Source organism: Urocampus carinirostris, chromosome 9 (genome assembly GCF_059441175.1).
Source record: "Urocampus carinirostris isolate Australia breed hairy pipefish chromosome 9, RoL_Ucar_1.0, whole genome shotgun sequence".
Taxonomy (NCBI): Eukaryota; Metazoa; Chordata; class Actinopteri; order Syngnathiformes; family Syngnathidae; genus Urocampus; species Urocampus carinirostris.
The window spans coordinates 41,008,415-41,026,989 of NC_142357.1; the positions used below are offsets into that span (position 1 = coordinate 41,008,415).

General features: G+C 40.9%; 1 protein-coding gene across 2 annotated transcripts in view; it reads right to left on the reverse strand.

The window, feature by feature from the left end:
* Positions 1 to 18,575, reverse strand: part of hmgxb3 (HMG box domain containing 3) — a 59,727-nt gene that overhangs the window by 32,964 nt on the left and 8,188 nt on the right. For both annotated transcript variants that reach the window (XM_088343891.1, XM_088343890.1), the window contains exons 8-17: positions 15,971 to 16,048; positions 15,812 to 15,885; positions 14,755 to 14,862; positions 14,543 to 14,683; positions 11,867 to 12,177; positions 10,035 to 10,162; positions 7,359 to 7,490; positions 5,338 to 5,522; positions 3,602 to 3,824; positions 973 to 1,106 (exon numbers count right to left, since the gene is read on the reverse strand). In XM_088343891.1, coding sequence (XP_088200017.1) covers positions 973 to 1,106; positions 3,602 to 3,824; positions 5,338 to 5,522; positions 7,359 to 7,490; positions 10,035 to 10,162; positions 11,867 to 12,177; positions 14,543 to 14,683; positions 14,755 to 14,862; positions 15,812 to 15,885; positions 15,971 to 16,048 — 1,514 coding nt within the window. The remainder of the gene's footprint in view (positions 1 to 972; positions 1,107 to 3,601; positions 3,825 to 5,337; positions 5,523 to 7,358; positions 7,491 to 10,034; positions 10,163 to 11,866; positions 12,178 to 14,542; positions 14,684 to 14,754; positions 14,863 to 15,811; positions 15,886 to 15,970; positions 16,049 to 18,575) is intronic.

Below are 18,575 nucleotides of genomic sequence, written 5' to 3' on the forward strand. Positions count from 1 at the left end.
GAACACGTGCGGATGCGGTGTCCGTAAGATGTCACTCAAATGCATCGTTCCATAATTCGGAAGGTTAAAGTCTTGGGATTCAAGAAATGCCAACCATTCCTTAGTTTCTATTTTCTAGCAACTTTACTTTGCATATGACAATAAACACTTGGAATTGAGTTTAATTTAAAAATAGACACTCCATTCCATCCATTATCTGCACCGCTTATCACAGAAACATCGAGTTCAGTCTGAAACCAGATACAGGGATAATATATAGCCGGAGTAGCTCACCGAAGTCGTTGTGTTCATAATAATGTGCAGCCAATGTCCTCTTATATCTGTGAGTGTAGTAAATCCAGGAGAATAAAATATTTACAAATACAGTATAGTAAAAAATGCTTTCTGTATGCCATCAACCACATGCTATACACATTCATCTTTTTCGGCCAATTGCAGGCTTTGTTTTGCTGGTTAAGCCAATGCCAGCCTGTAAATGATAAAAAGGATCCGCCCCTTGACCTCCGAATAACTTTAGCCACTAGTGATCGATTCAAATGATGATTGACACATTGGTTAGCCAATGAAACACCGGTAAATAAATCCCAGCATACACTGCGGACTACTTGGCGTTCGGGGGAAAATCGAGTCGGCGGCTGCAAGTTAGTTGGAAGACTTTGCGACTTAATGTTGATCCATTAATAAGGCGCACTGTATGATAAGGCGCATGGTCAGCTTTTGAAAAAAAGAAAGGCTTTTAGGTACGCCTTATAGTGCGGAAAACACGGTACTTTTAATGGGAAAAACGATTTCGGTGATCCAACAAATCGGTTTTCGAACAGGGTTCTGGAACGGATTATGGTCGAGAAGCGAGGTTCCACTGTACTACTTTTTGAAAGAAGTAGTGAGTAACTATAACAAATTGCTTTTTAAAGTAACCAATACTGGCCCCGGCACAGTGGTCGAAAAAACACAAATGTGATGCACACCCACCTTACTAGTACCCGGAGAGACGCTGACCCCGCAACGCTCCAAAATACTTCTCAGTTGGTCCTCGCTGTAGTCTTCAATCTTGTCCAGGCTCACCTCGCCGTCGTGAATAAGGCGCACCAAAATCGAAGGCGTGTCTGAAACAAGAAATAGCATCCTTACCTTATTTTCTGGAGTATAAGTCGCAACAGCCAAAAAGGACATATACAAGTCGCATTTTGGGGGGACATTCATTCGATGATATAACAACAAAAACATGCACGTCATCTTGAAAACTGAAAATAAAATAGAGATTAAGAGTCTGGTATTCTAACGTTACATCAATGACATAACTGGTAATGTCAGTAATGGCGTAACGAGGTATTCCGATACTTCTAGCTTAAAGAACATGCTTCCCAAACTATCCATTATACTCCAAATCCCTAAATCCAATAAAATCTTTATGCTTGCTGTCACTTTTACCGGTAAACAACTCCCCCAACTTCTTTCATTTACAAAGATCAGTCGTCCTGGGCCCTTTGCAGAAAAACAGCCCCAAAGAATGATGTTTCCACCCCCATGCTTCACAGTGGGTACAGTGATATTAGGATGCTTCCTCTTCCGAGTGGCTAAAGTCAGACTCAGCATCAGCTCGGCTTTTCAATAACACCAAACTTTCTTTCTGCTGCTCGATTACAGTTTTCTATTACATATGTCACTATTTGAAATTTGTAATCTGCAGAATATGATTTTCTTTTCGGTGCCGTTTTTGTTCAGCCCCTTCTCAGTCGTCTTTATAAATTACCAGCATTGTTGAAATTATCAACACGGGCCTAGAGCACCCTCTTGTGGTTAATTGTGAAAAAAACATGTGTTTGATTTAATCATGTGTACATAATTTCACACATAAGGTTTAGTGTGACAATAACAAGTCTCATGTCATTAGCTGCACCGCTTATCCTCAGTAGGGTCGCGGGGGTGCTGGAGCCTATCCCAGCAATCATCGGGCAGTGGGCAGGGGACACCCTGAACTGGTTGCCGGCCAATGGCAGGGCACACAGGGACAGACAACTCGCTCAGTCACACCTAGGGACAATTTTGGACCGGCCAATTCACCTGAAATGCATGTCTTTGGAATGTGGGAGGAAACCGGAGTGCCCGGAGGGAACCCACGCAAGCACGGGGAGAACATTCAAACTCCGCACAGTAAGTCCCGTAGCTGGATTTGAACCCACACAGGATGTTCCCAAGACCTTAGAACTGTGCCGCACACGTGCTAACCACTGCGCCGCCGTGCTGCTAACAAGTGAAATTATATAATAATGTGTTAAGAATTTCACATAGAAATTGCACTGGAGTATAAGTCGCAGCCCTGGCCAAACTAGGAAAAAAAACTGCATACCGGTGGCGCTCCAGGGCTCCATGCCCTTACAAACTGTCATAGTTTCCCTTACAAAATACAAGATAATCTTACACCATATTTCTTTTTCAAACGTGTAGTTTAACATGTTATATTGTACATGTGTTTCGTGATATCATATATGTATATTGTTAATGAACATTTTGTCGTGAAATACTGAGTTGCTCGACATGAATAAGGTTCATTATAAATGGACGTTCACTGTAGAAGGAAAAAATACATGCAAATAGAATGAAGTAGAATTTTCTGATTCAAATGATGAATTCATTTTCTGCATTCAATTATTGTTGGTAATATACTGATTAAAAGGATATCCACAAACCTGTCTTTTTTCATTTCCTCCTTTTATACTTCCTTTTCTTCTTCATTTCTTTATACAACATCATCATTCGTAATATAATGTGTCAAAGCAAGTGAGCCTTTTGAGAGCTGCCTCTTTTTAATGAGTTGAGCCGAAAAAAAAAACGGTTCTCTAAAAAGAGACGGACTTCCTTTCACGACACAACTCGAACTCGTTTGACTTGATTGATTTGCCGTTTCATGATACAGTAGGACCTCGCTACTTCGCGCTTCGACGTTCGCGGATTCAGAGCTTCGCGGGCCTAAAAAAATAATAATTAAATAAAATATATATATATTTTTTAAAATTAGTTTTTTTTTTTTTTAAAGCATTTTTGAGGGGGCATCACTACTTCTTGGTTCCACGTTCGCGGGTTCAGAGCTTCGCAGGTCTAAAAAATAATAATAGAATAAAATAATTAAAAATAAATAAATAAAAATAGGGGCGTGGCTACTTTAGATTTTCACTTTTCGCGGGTGGTTTTGGTCCCCATTAAACGAGTCTAAAAAAATAATAATAATAAAATTAAAAATAATAATAATAATGATAACATATATCTTTTTTTTTCGAAGGTGCGCCGCTACTACGGATTTTTACTTATCGCGGGTGGTTTTGGTCCCCATTAACCGCGATAACAGAGCTCCCACTGTAGTCGGTGTTTACCGGATGGTACCCATTATTGACGTTTTTCCATACGGATTTTCTCGTACGTGGTACACATCTTAAAATGCATCATAAACGTACTTTGTACAGCAAAAACGTACCGGTAGACAGGTATGAAACTGCGACTTATAGTGCGAAAAATACGGTATATACTATTTTACAAAACAATCGACCGGTGCAATGCTGTACTCTCAGCTGAAATTGACGGTTAAAATCATTGCGAATTGTACCTGGCGGCAGTTGCGCTCGTTGAATCCCTTTGTCCTTCTCAGTGTTAATAACGGTGGGGCCCCTCATTAACGGAGGGATGAAGGGAGCGATAATGGAAACGTCCAAGCGGGTGATGGGGACGTCCGTGGGGAAAGTCGCCTGCTTGATGGCTTCGGTCTCCATGGTCAGCCAAAAGTCGTCCACGAAGACGTCGGCCGACGCGGAGGACTCGGGCCAGGTGAACTGAAAAAGATCACAAAAAAACGGAATGGATCCAGGAGAGGACTGGGAGAATGTGTTATGGTCAGATCAAACCAAAAGAGAACTTATTGTTAGAAACACAGGTCCTCTTGTTTGGAGGAGAAATCATTCTCAATTGCATCTTCATATCACTGTACCCAGTGTGAAGCATGGGGGTGGGAACATCATTCTTTGGGGCTGTTTTTCTGCAAAGGGCCCAGGACGACTGATCTTTGTAAATGAAAGATTGAATGGAGCCATGTATCAAAAGATTTTCAGTAAAAATCTCCCTTCAATCAGCAAGAGGAATCCAAGATGAGTTTTAACTGGTTCTTTCAGCATGACAATGTTCCGAAACACACAGACAGTGCAACAAATGAGTGGCTTTGTAGGAAGCATTTCAAGGTCCTGAAGTGGCCTCGGCCGCCTCCAGATCTCAACCCTATAGAATATCTGTGGAGTAAGTAAAAAGTCCGTGTTGCCCAACAACAACCCTAAAATATCACTGCTCTAGAGGAGATCTGCATGGAGGAATGGACCAAAATATCAGAAAATGTGTGCGAAAAGCTTGTAAAGAGTTACAAAAAACATTTTGCCTCAGTTATTGCCAACAAAGGGTACATAACAAAGTATTGAGATTAATACTTATTTTCATAGGGGCATTATTTCCTGTGCTGTGTCTTGTGAAGGTACAGCCTGGTGGCACCCATCCCTCTTCCAGGCCAACATAAATTCTTTAAAAGTCAAACAATGTGATATCCAGTTTTTTTACCACAACAATGAGAGACAGCATTGTTGAGGTTCTGCTCAGAGTTGTTTACATCATTTGTTTTTGAATCACGTGGCCGTTCAAGATAGCGATTACAAAAACGAGCACATATTTACTACTGCGCCGAAAGAAAACAAGAATAGGGCTGCGTTACGTAAAATGTGAGCCCTCTATTCCTAGACAACAGCACCAGGCAACCATACTGTGGAGAATAGTTCCAGATCGCAACACAGACCCTTTGGTTGCCGCGGACAACCATGTCATCATTCCCCAAGGATTAAAGGAAACTCCAGCCACCTGACAATGATATGGAAAGAGAAGATGTGTAGCGTTTTTGGTGGATAACTACCACTGCTGTTTAATTCGGATGTCTAAATTAATGACTTGATTTGAGGGTAAGAGGGATTAAATATCGCAATTACATATAAATATTGAAAAAAAAGTACTGTTGAACCTCCTGTTTTGCTATGTATGACATTGGTAAAAACATGGACTAATTCCTCTAGATTCTTTAAAAGACTTTAAAGAGTTGATGACGCTTCATAGAACAATATCGTACAAACTAATTCCAGCTGCCGTCAATCACGGGGAGGAATGCAATTGAAAAGCCAAGCCGCTAGAGAGCAGCGTCATTTTTAAGCAGACTTTTTGCGAAGCATGGCGACACTTTCCAGCATTTACAAGCACTTCACCCAAAATTCCAGCCTTTTTTTAAACACCCGTACAAATCCATTTTTCCCCCCTTACCTCGACATTCTTGAGCTCCAGCACATTGTTTGGGTGTCGCCTGGCAACCTCCATGATGGGTCCGACGCCGCAAACTCCGCAGATCATATCGTTGTAGTCTCGCACCGTGAGGCTCTCGAAGGCCCAGTAGCCAATCAGGAGGAACTCCTGAATTTGGGCCCTCTCCTCTTCACTTAGCGAATGGACTAATGAAGCAAAAACAGAAACATTTAAGCGTGAGATCTGAGCATTTTTTTTGTAATTTTGATCATATGGATACAAAAGAAGTTAAACATATTTCACAGTAATCCTCGTACACTATCTTCCTTTTCATCGGATTAGCATCAAATCAAAATGTCCCCCATACTAAATTTAAAACCCTAGCCGGAACCCTAGCTCCTAACCCTAGTACTACACTAGCTGTTAGCCCGGGCTCTAACCCAGTTTCAAACTGTAACCCTAGCTATAAACCTATTATGGAACCCTGAATTCAGTTTAGAACCCCAATATGGAGCTCAAACCCTATATCCTAAACCTACACCTAACTCTAGCTGTTACTCTATCCACAACCCTATTTCACACCCCGTTGTTTTCGCCCCTTCTTTTTGATTCGCCCGTGGAAAACATATCAGAATAAGTCTCTAAAAAAATACATTACAAAAATATACAGTTGCAAATACATATTATACACGGTTACACATATTTACAAAGAAAGACGGTACACCGAGAGAGTTTTCAAAGCTTTAATAATAATGTTATAACTTTCATCCCAAACCGTGCCTGTGAAGGGTAGCAAAACGCTACTAGCAACACGCTCGCAACACAGTAATCGGCTCTGTTAAAAAAAACATACCGTACTTGTAGTCATCACTCTGTCCACTCCACGCATCGGCCCGGTATTGCAGTACCTCCGGGAACGGTGCATTCGCAATGATCGCAGCATGGCTTTAGGACTAGGACCTTAGCTTGGCCTTTTGGCTGAGAGTAAGTGTCCCGGCTCCTAGGCTTTGTAGCGTATTATGAACTGACCGATAACAGATAATGGATAATGAATAACGAAGATAGATCAATAACCCTTAAAAACCCCAAAACCCCATCACGGAAAACCATCCTCATCTTCCTCCTTATAACTGACATCATCAAAGTCGTCTTCCCAAGTATGGGAAAGAGACTTTGTCATATAGACGACGTAACACGCTCCCTTATTTAAAAAAAACGCTAGCAAAGTAAAGTTTAGGTGCAGTAGCTCTGATTCCTTCTTTATCGGACTGCTCGATTGCATTTAGCTTGAAAGCTGCGTCGTGTGCCTTTCTTTTTGCATTTTGCATGGTGAGAATATTTCTACGCTAATTGAATTTGTGCACAAGCTAAGAAGTTGCAGTCTTCCTCGGCGCATATATTCCATCAAGTCTAAATCTTACCTTTCGTACTCAAGCGTCGCGTTAGAAAAATGACCTAAATTGGCCGCATCACTGAATAAGCCGCGGGGTTGAACGTTTGGGAAAAAAGTAGCGGCTTATAGTCCGGAATTTACGGTACTATTAAGGGGCCTAAACCTTCATTTGTAATCCTATACCTATTTTAGAACAATAAAAAACAGTTTAAAAACCTCTTTAACTCCACTTTTGTAAAAGCCCACATGAAACCCCACCCCCACATTTGCATATTACCCCTTTGTATTACAGTGTGTATTTTATGTAGCACTAGTGAAATACTCTATATCAAGAAGTTATATTGGCTATTTCTGTATTCTATTTCTTTTATCTTATTATTTTATTTTTCAACACAAGGATACTGCTTGAAGTGTGAATTTCCCTACGGGGATGAATCAAGTATCCTATCTATCTATCTAGACATCTATCTAGACATCTAAAGTGAGTTTAAAACCCTTATTTGAACACCTCACCTAAGAAACATGGCAACAATTGCAAACATTTACAAGCGCTTTGTCTCAAATTCAAGCGCTTTTCAAACAATATTAAAAAAACAAGCATTTTTAAGGATTTTAAGCACCCGTATGTATAAAAACTGTGATTCTGTACCAGGGTGGTTGGAAACGTGGTCAAATAAGGTCCCGGCAGCCTGGGAGGGTTGCTGTCCCAGTCGGATTTTGCCCCGGATCTTCAAAAAGAGATCGATACTCACGAGAAGTCTGTTTCCAATGTTGAACAAACCTGCCCCATAAAAAGAAAAACATCAAATAAAATAACGGCTGAGAGAAATCGCTTTCACGGCTTTTCACAGAAACGGGGCTATATGAGGAGATGAAATAAGCCAGGCGCTATTTTGTCGACTCGATGACGAAAGACACACAAGAAGCTTCTTGTTCCCTTTTTTCCGAATTTAAAATAAGCTTTTATTTCGTTGTAAATGTAGACCGAGCTCGTGAGAAATGTGTGACGAATATACAATAGACTTCAAAGGGAAATGGCGCAATGTTTTCATGGACTTTAAGGATCACGCACTTTGCATTGCTCGCTGATTCGAAATGAAACCGACATGGGAATGCAGTTGGAAGCGTTCGTTAAATTGCAAAGTTTTCATTTTGATTAAAAAAACAAGCACTTAAAGGTGAAGGATTTTACACATTTGACTATAAAGGATTCGATACGATCAAATACAAGTTACCGTATTTTCCGCACTATATGGCGCACCATGTTATAAGGCGCACCTTCAATGAATGATATATTTTAAAACTTATGCCATACATAAGACGCACCCCATTATAAGGCGCTATAAGTGCATGCTGGTTTAAGATCAGGTAATTGTGCAATTTTGTAATTGTAATCCTGTGCAGTCCTTCGAGTCATTTTTGGGATTAAGGGCTATTTACGGTAAATAAATGTGACGACTTGACTACAGTAGAGAATGTAGTTACTTTATGCAACCTCTAGATGTTGCCACGTTCAAGGGAATGTCAACAAAATATTCAAAAAGGTCAAACTTTATTAACAAACAAGCTTTCCACAACTCCATTCACTCCTAAAATAAATAAACAGCCGTTTTATTATTTTCTCTGAGGTAAAGCATTTTCGTGACACATCTTTGAACAACATCGACATATCATTTTATTTTTTGTCCATTTAGTCAACACGCAAAGAAAAAAACGTCTGATACTGTTATTTTAAATGAAACGTTAGTGCAATCGCAATAAAGTGACACTCGTAATGTGCAAAAACAACGAGTGCAAAGCAATAACATAATAACTGTAAAATGTAAAACGTAAACACACAAAAGAAAAACAAAGATCACTCTATAAGCTCCTCATCGACGAATCCCTCGAATTCTTCTTCTGCTGTGTTCGAATTGACCATATCTCAGTGAATGGGCCATCCGACCCGTCCGGTGTTTTTGTGCCAGCGCTGTTGCCTTCATACGTATAGTTATCGTACTGACACTTCTGCTTGCCGCTCTTTGTTGAACAACCCACTGTTCGAGTGTCTCCTCTAACTCTGGCCATCTTGCTTTATTGCCACGGAAACTTTGTTGAGTTTTCCTTACTTGGCGGAGCTTATCTTCATCCTTTCTCCACTTCCGTACCATCGATTCATTTAAGTTTAACTCTCTCGCTGCCGCTCTATTGCCGTGTTGTGCTGCGTGACTGATCGCTTTGAGTTTAAACTCGGCGTTGTACGCGTGTCTCTTAACAGGAGCCATTTTTTATACAAATGCACGTATGAAAGAGAATCTCGCTCTCTCTCTCTCTCTCTCTCTCTCTCTCTCAAACGTGACATTCTGAATAATTCTGCATTTGTTTAAGGTAAATTGTGCTTTACATCTTCACCAGTCATAACCCTGGATTCAGACAAATACTGTATTTGTTGAATATGAATTAAGCAGTTTAATGGGGTAGCCATTTTGCCACTTAGTAAACAAATACAACGCGAGCCCCGGCAACTACCAATCGTTTAATATTTCCCAGTATGCACAGCGCGAAAAATGGAGTCGGCGGCTGTTTCTCGTAGTTGCGAGACCTTGCGAATTTAATATTGAGCCATATATAAGGCGCACTGTGTTATAAGGCGCATGGTCAGCTTTTGAAAAAAAACAAGACTTTTAGGTGCGCCTTATAGTGCGGAAAATACGGTACATTTATTGAGTTGAATGCAAGATATTCACTGACTGTTTTTCATCAAGGTACATTGGAAGGTTAGGCTGTGTGGAATGCATCAGGCGTATCTCTGATAACAGAATTCTTCTGAGTGCTGACGGAGAAGGCCAGACGCACAAGGACAGATATCCCGACGTCCTTCGGCGAGGAGGTGGTGAAGCCCAGGGGGGCTTCCCTGGCACGCCCATGGGAGGAGCCGGAAAACTAATTCGACCATATTCGATGGAGTTCACTTAATTAAATTACTAATGAAATTAAATCTGCCCCCATGTGAAAATGTCAGCTATTCTTGTCCATCTTTTCCATCAAGAAACGAGCGCGCATTGTTGGGTGAACGGTAATGGCGTCAGATAACTCATTCGAACAATTTGGTAAACGGTACATTTTAATATTTATTTCCTAACACAAGGAAGTCGGTATTATTTGAAAATTATTCGTGATGTTCTCTTATTTAGATCTCCAGTGTATATTAGGCTTAACAGTGTTTGTGGTATTACATTTTTTCTTGAACGTTCCGAGTAAAGCATGACGCAGTGACCATAAAATTGTGTTTTAAAATGGTGGAAAATGATAGGTGGACATCTTGATAAAGTAGTCTTTAACTTACCTGCGTGGAGGTCGGTGAAGCTATGCAGGGCCAGACACTTGGAACCGAGGCAGACTTTGAGCTGCAGGGAGGCCGTCTGGATCAGCGTCTCGGTAACAAGCCAGCAGGCTTCTTGTCCTGCTATCGTGCTTTGTTAAAACACATAGATATGTTTCTCAAAAGGGCAAATAAACATTAAAAAAAAAGATAGTAGACCGATGGCGAGCGATGGCGGTGTCGGGGACGGAAAAACAAGCCGGTAGCCTGGACAGGAGAGCAAAAAACGTGGTCGGGGTCGGAAGAGAGTCGTAAGCCAGAATGGGAGGGCAGAAAACGGGTCGTAAGTCGGGACGGTAGAGCAGACGTGGTCGGGATCCAAACAGGTCGTAGCCGGAGATGAACGGGAGCAAAAACGGGACAGGCGAGGATCAGGGTCAAAAACGGCTTGCCTTGTATCACGGAGATTCGCAGACGGACTGACAACAGGGGATTGACTGGACAGGGTTCAAATAGTGACAGGGAGCCAATCAGAACCCGCGGCGGGTGGCGCCAAATGAGGGGGCACAGCTGAGTCACATCAGTAATCATGACATGCGACTTATAGTCCAGTGCGTCTTAAATGTGAAAAATATTTCACAAGGGACTGATTTTGAAGGTGCGCCTCATGGTCCAGAAAATACGGTAAGTGTTACATGGACATATAAAAATGTATTTTTTTGAAATGTTTTTAGCATTTTAGTTGAATAGAATAAAATACAATTTAATTTTAAATATATCATTTATATGAATAATAATACACTGTCAGGACTAGAACGGAAACAGGACCCACTTGCGTAACGTTGACCACAAGTTTTATTGAAGAGGAAGGGCTGCGCCCACCATCCGGTGTTCGCTCTCGTACTCGGCTTGTGATTCGAACACGGAAGTGGATCTTTCGTAGCGAGCGATGGCGGTGTCGGGGACGGAAAAAGGGGTCGGTAGCTGGGACTGAGAGCAAAAAACATGATCGGGGTCGGAAGCGAGTTGTAAGCCAGAATGGGAGAGCAGACGTGGTCGGGATCAAAAACGGGTCGTAAGTCGGGACGGTAGAGCAGACGTGGTCGGGATCCAAACAGGTCGTAGCCAGAGACAGACGGGGGCAAAAATGGGACAGGTGGGAGTCAGGGTTGAAAAAGGCTTGCGGTTCCTCTTTACGACATGTACAGCCCTTAATCACAAGGAGTCTCAAAGGGCTGCAGACACCACAGATTATTGCAAACCACAGACTATTATGACACCATCCCTGATCTAAAACCGACATGGGGGCAAGAGAAAACTCAAAAACCTCAACATGAGTCAAGTCATGTTTATTTGTGACACCCTTTAATCACAAACAGTCTCAAAGGGCTGCACAGACCACAGCTTATTGCAAACTACAGACTATTATGACACCATCCCCTGATCTAAAATCTACACGAGGGCAAGGAAAAACTCAAAAATCCTCTTGGGATCAAGAGGTCGCAGGTTCGATTCCCGGCTCCCCCGTGTTATATGTCGAAGTGTCCTTGGGCAAGACACTGAATCCCTAATGCCCCCAATAAGCAAGTAGGCGCCTTGCATGGCTGACTTCCTATTGCTGTGTGAGTGTGTGTGTGAATGGATAAGTGTGAAGCACATTGTAAAGCGCTTTGGGAAGTCTTCATTGACTTGAAAAGCGCTATAGAAATGCAACGGAGTTTGGTGCTTATTACTATAGGTATTCTGCATTTTCACTAAGTAATCCCCAACTAAAAACAGAATCATGTCATATACCGGGGTCTTCTGTACTGATATACAATATCAGAAGCAGAATCGTTCTGTTCGTGTCTCCTTACCTCTGATCTCCTTTGTAAAGGGGCCTTTTACACAGGCCACACAGAGTGGCCGATGATTCAAAAAACTGAGGCCAGCCGGACTGCACCAGGGTTTCGGTCTCAAACGTTCCGTCCTCCTTCTCCTCTCCGGGTTGGACCAGAAGGATTTGAAGGGTGTTGAGATCCTGGATAAGCGCCAGCGTTTCCTGGAACTCGGACTCGTTTTCTGGAATCTGGATGGATTGGCGAATGAGATGCAGGGTGGATTGACGTTGGATTTCTTTCTGAGCAGGACTTAAGGATTGGTAGGGATCCACCGATCGAGTCGGCTTCTGAGAAAGAGGGAACAAAAAGGTGACTGTGTTGCTCGATGACATTCCGTGATTTCATATCATTGGAACATTCCTGATTGGCTGCCTCTCACTATTTGAATCCAGCCCTGTCAGTCCCCTGTTGTCGGTCCGTCTGCGAATCCCTGTTTTTACACGGCAAGCCCTTTTCCGACCCTGACTCACCCATGTCCCGTTTTTTGCTCCTGTTTGTCTCCCGCTACGACCTGTTTTGATCTCGACCACGTCGGCTCTCCCGTCCCGAATTACGATCCGTTTTTGATCTCGACCACGTCTGCTCTCCCATAGCGGCTCACGACTCGTTTCCGACCCCGACCACGTCTTGCTCTCCCAGTCCCGGCTACCGACCAGTTTTCCGCCCCTGACACCGCCAGATCTGTGTTCGGATCACAAGCCGAGTACGAGAGCGAACACCTTCCTCGTTCCTTCAATAAAACGTGTGGTAAGCGTTACTCGAGTGGGTCCGTTTTCCGCTCTGGTCCTGACAGTGCACATATCTTCTGTTTTTTCTTGAGGTTAAAAAGAACATGTTCTTTTTAATTTCTTTTTATATATTTCTAATTTGTGAGTGTAATATATTTTTATCGTGATGTATTTTCATATTTTTTTTTAGGTATTTGTATTTATTTATTTTTATTTTGTTTTTATTTATTAACGTTAAAAAAAATAATAATTCATGTTTATGGATTTATTTTGTACATATTCTGTAATATGTAACATATTTATATTTCTACTTTCGATTTATTATTTAGCATGTGTGCTTTAAGAAAATAATGATGATCTTTATTTTATTTTTTATTGTATTTTAACTTTTATCCATTTTTATATTTTGTATGTATTTATTTGGTATCTTTTAACATTTTTCCATTTTATTTTTCTATTAATATTTTTGTCTATTTATTTGGGGGATTCATTTAAATTTTATGATTTTATATTTAAATTTGTATTTGATAATTTTGATGGTAATTTTATATTTTTTTAATGGTATTTGTCAATTTTCTGTATATTTATATTCTTTATGTATTTTTTGTGTGTTTAATTCTAGGAGGACTGATAGAAATGTCCTATTTCATTTTTTATCGTATCTTATTAATTCTATTTATGGATATTAATATTTACAAATTGATTTATCTTGTATTTTTTTTTGTAAATCTTTCTATTATTCTTTTCTATGAATTTGTGTGCGTGTATGTAATTTGTTTTATTTTATCCATCCATCCATGATCTGCACCGCTTATCCACAGTAGGGTCGCGGGGGTGCTGGAGCCCATCCCAGCTATCTTCGGGCAGTGGGCAGGGGACACCCTCAACTGGTTGTTTTAATTTATGATTTCTATATTCTTTTGTTCATCTTTTATTGATGTTTTTTTATTTCCTCGTATTTATTTGAAAGAATTTCTAGATGCAAATTGCATTTTTATCCTCTCAACTATATGCTAGAACGAAAAACAACAACTTGATCCCTGCCTCCAACCCTGAAAAAATGTAAAGGGATAAATTACAGAATGCTAAAAAAACAACCTTTACAGCACAGGTGTCAAACAGGCAGCCCGCGGGCCAGATCCGGCCCGCGAGACAACACTAAGAGAAGCGCAAGAGAAAAACAAGCTGCAAGTTGAAATATGACAACTTGATGTTGCCAAAGCCAGGTGCCTCCAACAAAGACACTGTACTTGTATTTCTCTCTCTCTCTCTCTCTCTCTCTCTCCCTCTTTCTTCCACCCCATTTTCTCCCACTCTCTGTCTCTTTCACTTTCTCTGTCTCTTTCACTCTCTCTCTCTCTCTCGCTCTCTCTCTGTCTCTCTGTCTCTCTCTCTGTTTGTCTCTCTCTCTCTCTCTCTCTTTTCCACCCCTTTTCTCCCACTCTGTCTCTTTCACTCTCTGTCTCTCTTTTTCTCTTCCTTTGTTGCTCTTTGTCTCTTTCTCTCTCTCTGTGTCTTAAAACCTTTTGCTGTAACTTTCTTTTTTCCTTCTCTCTCTATTCTTTCTCTCTTCCTACCCTTTGCGCTTTCTTTTCTCTCCTTCTGTCGTTCTGTTTCTCTTTGGATTTCTTTCTTCCTCTCCCTTTCTTTTCCCCCTCTCTCAGGACTTTTTTATCTTTTGTTTCTCACGCTCTCTCCCTCTCTCTCTTTCTTTCTTTGTCCCGCCCTCTCTCCTCTTTCACTTATTTCTTTATCTCTTTTTCTATCTCAAATCTTCTAGTCCGGCTCCCGACAGAATGTTTGTTCTATCGTGTGCCCCCTCAAATGAGTTTGACACCCCTGCTTTACGCACTAAAAAACAATTACGGGAACCATGAGAGGGTTTTTTCCGCAAACTACATAAGAGACATGTGTTGAATTTCACCTTGGTGGTCTTCGGCTTCCCCTTGGGCAGTTGGCAACCGCATTTGGGACACACTAAGGGCTTGTGTCGGTTCTTATACACGTAGTCGCAAAAGGCGTTCTTGCAGTGGCCCCGGCCTCTCATGGTGGACGGTCCCAGGTCCTTAAAAAAAAAAGAAGACAAGGTGGGATCTATTTTTTTTTCCGAAGACGCGAGACGTGCGGGATGCTCACGAAGCTGTCGACGGTCATGTGATTGAGCGGCAGAACCGAGACAAAGGCCACGTTCTTGTCAGGCGGGGACGGCACCGACACGGATTGGCTGGTCCTGAGCGGAGGATCCTGCCGAAACAATCGATTCAAAACGCCAAATGCGTCTGGTCTTGGGGTACATGACAGGGGTCACCCATTAGATAGATGGATAGATAGACAAAGAAAGAGAGAGAGAGAGAGAAATGAAATGATCTGCATTTATATAGCGCTTTTCAAGTCAAGACTTCCCAAAGCGCTTTCGAGAGACAGAGAGACAGATAGATAGATAGATGTCTAGATAGATAGATAGATCGACAGACAGAGAGAGGGATAGACACAGAGAGAGAGAGAGAGAGAGAGAGAGAGAGAGAGAAATAGACAGGCAAATACATATACAAGTAGATAGACAGAGAAAGAGGAAGAGAGAGAAAGAGACAGAGAGACAGATAGATAGATAGATGTCTAGATAGATAGATAGATGGATTATTAGATAGATGTCTAGATAGATAGATAGATGGATGTCTAGATAGATGTCTAGATAGATAGATGGATGTCTAGATAGATAGATAGATGGATGTCTAGATAGATGTCTAGAATTCTAGATAGATATATATATAGATAGATATCTAGATAGATAGATGTCTAGAGAGATAGATAGATGGATTATTAGATAGATGTCTAAATAGATAGATAGATGGATGTCTAGATAGATGTCTAGAATTCTAGATAGATATATATATAGATAGATGTCTAGAGAGATAGATAGATGGATTATTAGATAGATGTCTAAATAGATAGATGTCTAGAATTCTAGATAGATGTCTAGAATTCTAGATAGATGTCTAGAATTCTAGATAGATAGATGTCTAGATAGATAGATGTCTAGATAGATGTCTAGATAGATAGATGTCTAGATAGATAGATAGATAGATAGATAGATAGATAGATAGATAATGGGATAAACTAGGCTAAAATAGGTTAGGAATCAAACTTCCCAGAAAATCACAATGACGACTGTCATGGGAAAACATGCACTGACCTGCCTCGCTTGGACCTTCCGGCCGAGCTGTTTTAAGGTGCCGGCTTTGAGACCCGAGAATCTGTCTCGGGATTCTGTGGTCAAAAATGTTGCGTTCGATTTTCACGGCCACAAAAATAAAAAGACATCACATGAGACAAAATCGGATGATGACATTACCGGTAGGTTGTTTGTTGTTTTGCTCTGGAGTGGTTTTGCTCACAGTTGGGACGGCGATAACCTGGAATAAAGCGGGACCTGGGAAAAAAGAATGGGTGTCAAATACAGGGGTCTTCGGTTTTTGAGGTTGATGGGGACCACCCGCCAAAAGTGAAAATCTGTGAAGTAGTGTCGCACCGAATATATTTTTTTTTTTTTTAGCCGTCCTTCACTGCCATCTTACAGAGACAGAGAGGAGATAGAGATTTGATTGGAAATGGTAAATGGTCTGCATTTCTATTGCGCTTTTCAAGTCAGTGAAGACCTTCCAAAGTGCTTTACAATGTACTTCACACTTACCCATTCTCACACACACTCACACACCGATAGGAAGTCAGCCTCCAAACGTTTTGAGGATAATCAAGATGCTAAATGGTCTGCATTTCTATAGCGTTTTTCAAGTCAGTGAAGACCTCCCAAAGCGCTTTACAATGTGCTTCACACTTACCCATTCACACACACATTCACACACCAATAGGGAGTCAGCCTCCAAATGGTTTGAGGATAATCAAGATGGTAAATGGTGCATTTCTATAGCGCTTTTCAAGCCAATGAAGACTTCCCAAAGCGCTTTACAATGTGCTTCACACTTACCCATTCACGCACACACTCACACACCGATAGGAAGTCAGCCTCCAAACGTTTTGAGGATAATCAAGATGCTAAATGGTAAATGGTGCATTTCTATAGCGTTTTTCAAGTCAGTGAAGACCTCCCAAAGCGCTTTACAATGTGCTTCACACTTACCCATTCACGCACACACTCACACACCGATAGGAAGTCAGCCTCCAAACGTTTTGAGGATAATCAAGATGCTAAATGGTAAATGGTGCATTTCTATAGCGTTTTTCAAGTCAGTGAAGACCTCCCAAAGCGCTTTACAATGTGCTTCACACTTACCCATTCACACACACACACACACACTAACACACCGATAGGGAGTCAGCCTCCAAACATTTTGAGGATAATCAAGATGCTAAATGGTAAATGGTGTGCATTTCTATAGCGCTTTTCAAGTCAATGAAGACCCCCCAAAGCACTTTACAATGTGCTTCACACTTACCCATTCAAACACACATTCACACACCTATAGGGAGTCAGGCTCCAAACATTTTGAGGATAATCAAGATGCTAAATGGTAAATGGTCTGCATTTCTATAGCCCTTTTCAAGTCACACACCAATAGCGGCCATGCGAGGCGCCGACCTTATTGGGGGCATTAGGGATTCAGTGTCTTGCCCAAGGACACTTCGGCATATAACACGGAGGAGCCGGGAATCCAACCTGCAACCTCCTGATCCCAAGAGGTGCACTCTACCTCCGGAGCTAATCAGTATTCTAAACGACAGTAGTCCATTTTTTTTGCACCTTCATTAAGTTCAAGGTTTCTACACTTTTTCATGACCAAATTCAAGCACTTTTCAAGCAATTTTTCATTTTTTTCAAAACCTTAGAAGGAAGAATTTCACTGCGGATCGAAAAAAAAAAATAGTTGACCTTCATGGTTAAAATAAAGTGGCTATCTTGCTGCTTGCACACACTTTGTGATATTTTGAGTTGTTCCTATCTATGATCTACAATCTTTTTGTGTCTTTGGGCTGCTATAAACTGACATGAATTCTGCCATTCTGTTTCAACAATGCATGCGCAATTTGGCTACGCTACACTTTTTTACAGAAACGGAAAAGACTCTATAGGCGTAAGGTAATAATTAAATTCAATAAGGAAAACAAAAGAAAAGGATGTACTTTATGTATAAAAAGTTGAAAAATGAGCCAAATTTGGACTCATTTGAATGATATTGATGAAATGAAATGAAATGATCTGCAATAGCGGCCTTGTATTGCAACCATGTAAGATGCTAACCTGCTTATTGGGGGCATTAGGGGTTCAGTGTCTTAACCAAGGACACTTCGACATGTAACACGGTCAAGCCGGAATATTTTGCTTTGATTGCTCCAAAGCAGAATGCATTTAATCTTTCAAATTTAGAGAGTGCTAATCTTTAGAATTTTTGCTTTATTTCTTATAATTGATATTTTTGGCATTATTTTCACTAAATCTGTGTCTAAATGAGCTAAAATGGAATTTAAAATTTGCATTTTATCATTTATTTATGGCACTGATAGTAAATGTTTGTCATTTCTATTTTATTGTTTTGCATTTTCGTGGATTTTGTGTTGTTGTTTGACATTTAATCTGTTCAGTGTGTAAAAATTGTTTTGTATTTTACAAACGGTTTAGGAGATCTGTCAACATTTTGATTTATATTTCATGTGTTTTGCACAAATTACAAATGAAATGACTAATTACTGAGTCATTTGGTGCCTAGTGTTTTATCATTATTGATAAAGCAACAAAAAAAATCTGAGGAGCCGTTTAGGGGCCAAAAAAGCTGGCTCTTCTCAGTGAGCCTAACCAAAAGAGCCGGCTTCCTAAGTAGAGCTGTCCTCTTGGGTGCAACCAGTAGTGGTGCTTCACACCACAACACCAAAATGACAGAGAGCTGACATGCCAGCGTCATTTTTACGTTTTTTTTAAAAAGATTTTTCTTAATTTATAGCGT